Source organism: Sinocyclocheilus anshuiensis, unplaced genomic scaffold (assembly GCF_001515605.1).
Source record: "Sinocyclocheilus anshuiensis isolate Anshui unplaced genomic scaffold, SAMN03320099.WGS_v1.1 scaffold2218, whole genome shotgun sequence".
Lineage (NCBI taxonomy): Eukaryota > Metazoa > Chordata > Actinopteri > Cypriniformes > Cyprinidae > Sinocyclocheilus > Sinocyclocheilus anshuiensis.
Genome location: NW_015558568.1, coordinates 90,312 through 99,978, shown reverse-complemented (window position 1 = coordinate 99,978; position 9,667 = coordinate 90,312). Strand labels below are relative to the sequence as shown.

General features: G+C 35.0%; 1 protein-coding gene across 1 annotated transcript in view; it reads right to left on the bottom strand.

Moving 5' to 3' along the window:
• The window catches only part of LOC107679528 (Down syndrome cell adhesion molecule homolog), a 90,360-nt gene that overhangs the window by 75,271 nt on the left and 5,422 nt on the right, over positions 1-9,667 (bottom strand). Inside the window, exon 2 of the mRNA XM_016475107.1 lies at positions 933-1,250. Coding sequence (XP_016330593.1) covers positions 933-1,250 — 318 coding nt within the window. The remainder of the gene's footprint in view (positions 1-932; positions 1,251-9,667) is intronic.

Below are 9,667 nucleotides of genomic sequence, written 5' to 3'. Positions count from 1 at the left end.
TCACCTGCGGGCTTTCACATTGAGCAGCATTAACTACACAGAGCCGTTGTTCACTGACGAGTTGCGCAAAACAACGTTCATATTCGCGCGATTTTTTGCGCAGCTCGATTGATTACAGAACCGTCTTTACTGACAAGATGCGCATTAAATATCGCATGCGATTAATCGTGCAGCCCTAAAAAAAAGTGTGTAATCCAAATAAATGGCAATTTTACAGTATATGCAATTCAAAGCAAACATACATTTACAAAAATTCAAAGATTTGGCTTTAAAGCAATCTTGCAACAATCTGTAAATATCCTTAAACACTCACCGGCCTTAATATGAACATCTGGTCTCTCTAAGCGAGATCCCAATTCGTCGGTCATCCGACGTGACGTCGAGAGTGACGACTGAAAGCGAACCCTATCTATCTATCTATCTATCTATCTATCTATCTATCTATCTATCTATCTATTCACATCGCTTAGAATCAGCACAAATCTGTTCATAGTGAAAACAATTACATTTATTCATTTAAAATTTTGAGCATGTTAAAATATGGCTAGCTGTGAAAAAAGCAATTTTCAGGTAGGTAAAATGTAAGATATTGGAAACAAATTGGATTTATTGATGTTAAATATATAAACCTGGTTATTGTGTGTTTAAAATGCATGCAGTTTATTAGTACAATTACAGACATCTTACCTGTTTCATTTATGTATGACTGAGTGATGGAGATTTACCGCTGATTACAGAACCGTCTTTACTGACAAGATGCGCATTAAATATCGCATGCGATTAATCGTGCAGCCCTAAAAAAAAGTGTGTAATCCAAATAAATGGCAATTTTACAGTATATGCAATTCAAAGCAAACATACATTTACAAAAATTCAAAGATTTGGCTTTAAAGCAATCTTGCAACAATCTGTAAATATCCTTAAACACTCACCGGCCTTAATATGAACATCTTGGCTTCTAATTTTCCCTGAAGGATTTTCCGCTGTGCAATAGTAAGTGTTGTCGTGGATCACTTTGCTAAAGCTGGACGGAGGAAAATGGAAGATCTGGAGAGTGCCGTTTGGATGGACATGGCGGATCCCTGGGACGTTGTAGCTCTCCTCCCCAGTGGCCAGATACCAGCGCAGGGTAGCGGGCGGCACCGCTGCTGCAGGACAGGGAACCAGAGTCCCTGTGGTGCTGGCGAACACTACCTCTTGCAGAGATGCATTGACAAAATACAAGCTGGAATGTAGGTCTTCACTGAGAACTGTAGGAGACAGGAGAAGACGCGCGGTTAGTGTTTCTAGAGTTAATCAAAAGCTCTTTCTCTCTGTATGAAAGAACTAACAGCTTGTTTGTCACAGCTGGTCTACACATCTCCAGGGTCAAATTACTTTAACAGCTCATAAATATATTAAAACAGTTAGTCTTGGCACTTTTTAGTCACTGGTCCATTAGATTCAGAGTTCAAAATCCTACATAGACACACAAACCTCCCAGATTTGGAACTCAAATTTGTTCACAGTTTCAGGTAGCTCTAAACACCTGACAAAAAATGTACTAATCTTACGAAATGTACTAATCTTTCAAATAAAACTCACAGATTGCACTGTAAATGTAGCCAGCAAGGCCAAATTCAGCCACATTTCTCCACTGGGACTTTTAAAAGAGATGATTTCATTTAAAGAATGAGTCCTGAACCTTGTTTTAATGAAACCACATCATTTCTTGTGTATTTTAATACGTTATATTAATTCATTACATTTTTAATGGCCATTGGCAATGTTGCAACACAGTTATGCCAGTAAAGCCCTTTTGAATTTAAATGGATTTGTTCACTTATAACTTACATTTTCAGATGGACATACAGGGCAGGAAAACCAATTTCAGTGCCCTGGGGTATTTTATAGATAATGGAGCTCAGTTTTGGGCAATGAAAAAAGCTACTATGGTCTAAAAGCACATAAAAAATTTAATATTTATACCCATACTCTAGCTAGTTGATTCCCCAAGATAAAAACACAGATAAATGGAAATAGAACACAAGTGCAAAGTCACAGCGCACTTTTTTTCCTCCAATTGATCAATCTGTATTAGCACATACCCTTCAGCATTTAACATAACAGAATTTGCAATCCAACACTGAAAATCCAACAATTTTATTTTCGTTTTTTCACACAAAACAGGGAAACCTAAGGTCTATTGATAATCCAGAGCAAAGCACCAGTGAAGGATCAAAAGAACTCTGGATCTTAAGAAGAATCATTAAATATTAAAAGACTTTATGTCAGTACTGAGACTATACAGTGATACCCTGCAGCATTTTAACAGATATTTTATGCACTGCCACTGTATAGAATTCCATAAATCATTATTATTATTATTATTAGATTAAACAGTCAAGATCAAAAATAATAAAAAAGGTGAACATTTTAAATGTTCTGATTTATATCATGCAATATTTCTTATAAATACATTTAATATAATAGTATTTATTAAATATCTATATATTATATATCTTTGTATTAAATCAAAATAAAAAAATTATAAAAACCAACCAATTAGGTGAACATTTTAAATATTCTAATTCATTTTATGTAATATTAAATACATTTTACAACAGTATTTATTAAATATCTCTATTTATTATGTATCTTTTTACATCTGTCTAATAAAAAGGTCATATTTTCAGAATACGCTGCTACCAAAAAGATCTTCACTATAAAACAGTTAAAGCCCTCAGACACAAGATGATGGCATAAAGAAGCCAGCAGCTGTTATCCAGACATGATGCATGTGATTTAGCACCTCAGACATCATGCAGTAAAGCTTGTGCGTGGATTCAAGTACTGCTGGACTCTTCATCTTTAAAAATCTGCATGGTCAGCATCTGTTAATCTGATTGAAATTCAGATAGTAAAACCCAGCACATGCTTAGCGACGCAGTCAGAATCATTCCGCTCTCAATTATCTAAACGATAGAAGATAGAAACGGCCAGACATGACTCTTCAAATATGAATTGAATGAATTTATAATTAATCTGGCTTTTTGAGAAAGCGCTGCAGGCTGTTTGATTAACAGCGATTCCTATCTGCCTGAAATAATGGACAGAGTGCTTTCTTTGTCGCTGCTTGTTTCGATCTTTCAGAGCTGATCATTGTAAATTCCCGCTGAGAGAGTGTCTAACGCGCTGTCCCTCTGTGGCCCTGTCTGGGCTTGACTCAGGGTGATATTTATGGGGTGAGCATGTGACAGCTCAAGGGCAGAGACCATTTTAAAGTCAAGCTGATCTAAGGGCAGGGTGGTCGGATGAGTGCATGAGTTGCTTGAACAATCTATGCGATTAAGATGAATGTCTGGCTAACGTAAAAAAAAAAAAGGGTCTGAATACTTTCCGTACCCACTGTATATATATAAGAATATTTAAATATTTTTTATATAATATTTACTATTAAAATAATAATTCTATACTGATCAGTAATGAGTAGTTTCATACAGTACATACACACACACACACACACACACACAATATTAAAAAGATATATCTATATAAATATATACGTATATACTAGGCTAGAAAACCACAAATGATTCAAAAACTAGTCAAAATTATAGCAATAAAAATAAAATAAATATTTTAGTCAAAGTAACTTAAATTATTACTTAATATAACTTAATTTACCTCAGTAGATTAAATGTCTCCAAGATTAAGTAAATCTTTTTAAGGCAAAATCATATTTAAAAGTGCTGTTAAAGCACTTTAAAAGTGGCTTTATTAAACATCAGTGTTAAAGTCAAACTAACGTTAAAAAAATGAAAAATATTATTTAAAATAACTGAATTTATTTCAGTATATTAAACTTCACAAAAAATCATTGTAGAATTAGTTAAAGTAGAAAATGCTTTTTAAGACAAATTCCTATTTTCAGATATTACAGTGCTGCCTTATTTAATAAAGTGCTTTAAAAACGGCTTTATTAAAAGTCACAAACAGAGAAGTCAGTCTTAGAAAACAAATAAATGTTCATTATATATGAGTGTGACAGGTCTGACTGGACGTTTGTAATGAGGAGAATTTGAGGGGAATGACAACTGCATTTAGGGCGAGCAGAAATATGGGTTTGTCTTTTGAAAGCACATTAGCATTTGACCACTGAGAGTGTGTAACACGAAACCCTTTTCAAAACTAGCCAGGCGATTTATTTAAGTAATGTGCGATCAATATTTACCCTGCAAACCGCAAGGGTGGTTCTGGTATTAACCCTTACAAACCTGAAATTTGGTTTAGAAATGATCAGGACAGACACAATAAAGCCATACAAAAAGTTGTTGCAGTACTACTGTACATTAATGCTATCAAACGATTGCCATGGTAGTTTAATGTACACTATGGTACTGAATGCTTACTATATTCATACAATATATCATGCTATTACCATCTTTATCTTAAAACAAACAAACAAACATGATTTAATGAAGAAATGGCATTAAACCTAAACATGTGCCTAATTTTCTAGAATACACTGAAAATATATATTTGGAATGCACTGAAAATATATGACAAATTGCTAGTGTATAAATGCAAACATTTTCTAAAACATGGTAATACCACTATATTTTTTTCAAAAGTGAAATATTCCCTGACCCTTCCAAAACTGAATCAAATATATTTCGATAATTATAATAGTTCAGTCATGAATTGCACAAACATATTTTTCACAAAAATATATATATATATCCTTAATACCAAGCTTTTTGTTTGTATTTGTCCATTTAAACCTGCACATTTCACAAAATCAAATATATTTTTGGATTTGGATGATTTGAGTATTTTAATGATGAACTACTTATGTAAACTTCAGAAAAAACATGGTATAACCATAGTACCAAGTCCAAAAATCTAAACCCGGAATTTTGGAATTAGTCCACTTTAAATCTGACAAAATCAAATATATTTTTTGGATAATTTGAGTATTTTTATGATGAATTGCTTATGTATAATTCAGAAAAAAATATATACGAAACCTGTTAAAAAATAAAACAATGTAGTACAATGTACACATACTGGTAAAAAATGTATAGCCTGAATGCACTGTAAGTCGCTTTGGATAAAAGCGTCTGCTAAATGCATAAATGATTATTATTAATAATAATTATTATTATTATTATTAAATTACAGTAATAGCATAGCATTTTTGGTAAGTAAAAAATGTGTCATTCTATTTTAAATCTGCATATTTGGTAAACGTAATAATTTTTGGATGATTTAAATATTTTTGCGATGAATTCTTATGTATAATTCATAAAAAATAAACACATTTCCAAATATATGCGCAAGTTTAAGGGGACCAGTTTTCTAAATCCAACGCTATGTTAGAATGTCTTTAAACAGTACAAAGCGTAAAATCAGCAGCTCTCTGAGGATGAAATCTTGGCTCTGGTGTGGGTGGATGGGTCACTCTGTTGGCTGTGGGCCGACTGTGTCTGCACTGTTGTCTGTGCAGCAGAAAGGAGGGGTGTTTCTCCCCCGTGGGCTGCGTCACAGGCTCAAGGTAATTAAGGCAGAGGGTGCAGGGGAGCCCGGAACAGCAGCCAGGAGAGTCAGAATTCCAGTCCTTGCCCCGGGGCTACAGCGGGCCTGGCGTCAGGGAGCTGTAGCGGAGCACCGCAATTTAACCAGCTTGCAATTTGCTCTCATGAATATTAAGCACAACCCAGCCGTGTCTGGGTTAATGGACCCCCACTCACTGCCAAAATGTAAAGCCACAGAAAACCCCTAGATGCCGAGGAAAGTGTGAGAGTAGGAGCAGCGCGAGTCCCACCGGAAAAGCGAAGTTTCTTGTGGGGTTTTTTTTCTCATCTCTTAAGTGAGCTGATTTGAATATCATCTGAATAATGTCAGAGCAAACGTTCGTTTAGAGCCTCCCTGGTGGTGAGAAGAAGATCAAACGGCCTCCGTGGATCTACATCAATTACGAGAGCTGATGCCGCTGATGTCTGAATCTAAAGCGCCGCTGACTCGGATGATGAGGGAACGCGAGGCAGAGCTGAACGAGTCGCGGCTGCTCATGCTGGGCTGACGTCTCCTCAACTCCCAGAGACACGTGTAATACAACAACTCGTACTGATCGCGTATTCTCAACTGAGACAAAACTATGCTACTTAATTAAACAACTAATCAAATGATTGATTTATTTAAAAAAATATAATATATAATGAAATATATAATGTATACCACGTTTACTGTAAAACATGATTTTTTTGGAAGTTGTAAAAAAAATAAAAGATTATTCAATTCGCATACACATAATGTCACCATTTTCACAAATTCACATTTTTATAGTTTACGCAGAGATGATAACAGTATCGTTAAAACCCATTTCCAAAATTTTGCATTTTTAGGCTTCCAAAATGCAGATGTAAATGAATGGCAAAAACACATAACAAGTTTCCCAGTGTTTGATGAAAACGGTGTTGTGTAAACGCTTCAAATTTCCACATTTAATTTAACATGCTACTTGCCGCATCTTTGTAATTATTAATGGAATAATTACAATATGTTCATATATATATGTATACACATATATGGTCTTTTTGTCCAATCAAATCCTCTCTAGAATGTCCCTCTCCCTACACTCTTAAAGGGATACTCCACCCCAAAATGAAAATTTTGTCATTAATCACTTACCCCCATGTCATTCCAAACCCGTAAAAGCTTCGTTCGTCTTCGGAACACAATTTAAGATATTTCTGGATGAAAACCGGGAGGCTTGTGACTGTCCTATTGACTGCCAAGTAAATTACACTGTCAAGGTCCAGAAAAGTATGAAAGACATCGTCAGAATAGTCCATCTGCCATCAGTGGTTCAACCGTAATGTTATGAAGCGACGAGAATACTTTTTGAACGCGAAGAAAACAAAAATAACGACTTTATTCAACAATTCATCTCCTCTGTGTCTCTCCGCATCACCGTATCCCCATTTTGGAGAATATGAGCCGAACGCAGGCAGCGTATGCTCTTCTGTGTCAGCCGTTTTCTACGTGTATTTACGCTTTGATTTGAACGAAAACAGCGCATCCGTGCAGTGCGGCTGACACAGAAGAGCGTACGCTGCTTGCGTTCAGCGCATATTCTCCAAAATGTCGCTACGGTGATGCGGAGAGACACAGAGGAGATGAATTGTTGAATAAAGTCGTTATTTTTGTTTTCTTCGCGTTCAAAAAGTATTCTCGTCGCTTCATAACGTTACGGTTGAACCACTGATGGCAGATGGACTATTCTGACGATGTCTTTCATACTTTTCTGGACCTTGACAGTGTAATTTACTTGGCAGTGAATGGGACAGTCCCAAGCCTCCCGGTTTTCATCCAAAATATCTTAAATTGTGTTCCGAAGACGAACTAAGCTTTTACGGGTTTGGAACGACATGGCGGTAAGTGATTAATGACAACATTTTCATTTTGGGGTGGAGTAACCCTTTAAATATAAAGGTTCCTTCGGGTTCTACTGCCACAGAAGAACCATTTTTGGTTCCCCCAAAGAATCTTTCAGTCTGCATTACTTAAAATAACAATTTTTCTTAGTTTGAAGAACATCTTAATAATCTAAAGAACACTTTTCCACTATAAAGAAGCTTTTGTCCAATGGAAAGGTTCTATGGATGTTAAAAGATCTCCATGGAACCATCAATGCCAATAAAGAACCTTTATTTTTAAAAGTGTAATGCCACCTTCAACTGACAAGCAAGTATCAGATCATGATTTTTACACATAAAAACCTGCCCTTCAATATGTCCCCAACTTACGCCTTCACCCCACCAAACTCCTCCTTCCAAGCATGTCAGCCAATACAATGTCAGCAAATCCGACCACATGGAAGGCTAAGAGCATTTTATGAATAGCTAAAAAAAAAAAAGAGTCTTTTTTTGCTGTTAACAGAGTCTGAGGTTCTCAGAGACAAATGTGATTTAGGGACACCTATTTCCTCTAAAATCATGCGTTTATGACTCAAGACTCACACCAAAACAAAGAGCAGCTCCACAGTGTGGAATCATGCTGTCTTTATCGGTCAGATACATTCCCCATGGGAGCATCAGCGGTGAAAAAAAAAAACGAAATGGGTAATTATTAGTTCCACACTACAAAAGATAACAGGAAAAAGGTCATTTTGGAAAACCAAAATAAATAATTGAGCCCAAGAAAATAGCCAGATCTGAATTAATGACAAAAATATCAGCCAGGCTGACTAGTTTAAAATGACCATATTATGCTATTTAAATAATTTCAGCATTTTTACAGATTATTTAAATCACACACACACACACACAGACACACACACACACGTGTATATATGCACATATATTGGTTCATCACTGCTCAAAATACTTTTACTATAATAATTATTTATTTATTTATTTTTGTTAAACAGCTTACAGTATCCCAGTGTCTCAGTTTCTGCCCTCTTCCAAACATGTATGTGCTAATATTTGGGCGTGAGTCTCAGGTCAGCTCATCTCCTCTCCTCGTGCCCCTGCGCTCTGATGTAGCCAAGCAGATGTAAATATATTCAGAGCATTTAGTGCTCAGGATTAATCGAATTATAATTTAATCATCTGATCAAACAGCAATTAGCATAATCACTTCTGGGGACGGGCCGATAGAGAATGCAATGGAAACAGAACAGACCTGGGGCGAGAGCAGCTTTAATGAGACATTTGCTGGGATCTCTGCAAATGTTACACATTTCTGGGTGTTGAAATTCTGCCAAAATTTTTGTCTACTCTGCTACACGGACACATTCAGTGATCAAACAGAGCTTGTAAAGTCATGGACAAAAATCAAGTATGTAACCACATATTCAGGACTGAGGGGACCAGATTTAAACTATTTTCTCTCTGAATTCTTTTACAGTCTAACAAAATAGATGTTTACTATCAGATTGTTAATGAAAATGTTGTTGAAAGGGAATCATAATACTTCTTTTTCAGGGCCATAACCACCACATACATTGAGGGGGGACAGTATTTATATTATAATTTAATTTCAATTTATTTTAGATGACTGTAATTGGTAAACCCTAGTTGATCACTAATATGAACATCACGGTAATTTCAAAAATGTATTATGATTGCATTTAGATTGTATTTAGGTCAAAACATGTTGGTTAACATCTAATTTGGACTGTAAAAATAAGGTAACACGTTCAATGTAAATATTATTAACACTTTATTAATACTTTGTCAGGTAACCTCAAATGTGCTTCATTTGACTTAACTGAATTAACATAATATATCATAATATCTTATATTTGTAATATTTAATAATACTGGTTGTATTATTAAATATTAAATATCACTAATATAAGATATTATTTAGTGACTGAAAATCAAATAGAAACTGGACAGCGTTATTGTTTTACATTCTAAAACATTCATTAAAAATATATTTACAAGCATTACAGCCAGTAATATGTAATATTCAAATCTGGATTTATATGAAAATATATAAATTAAGTCATGATTTGGAAATCATTATTTGGGAACTAACATTATATGTAAGAATGGTTGTATTAAAAATAAATCTGATATGATCTAAAATATTTATTATATATCTATATTATTTACTATATGAACAAATATGTGTGTGTGTGTGTGTGTGTGTGTGTGTGTGTGTGTGTGTGTGT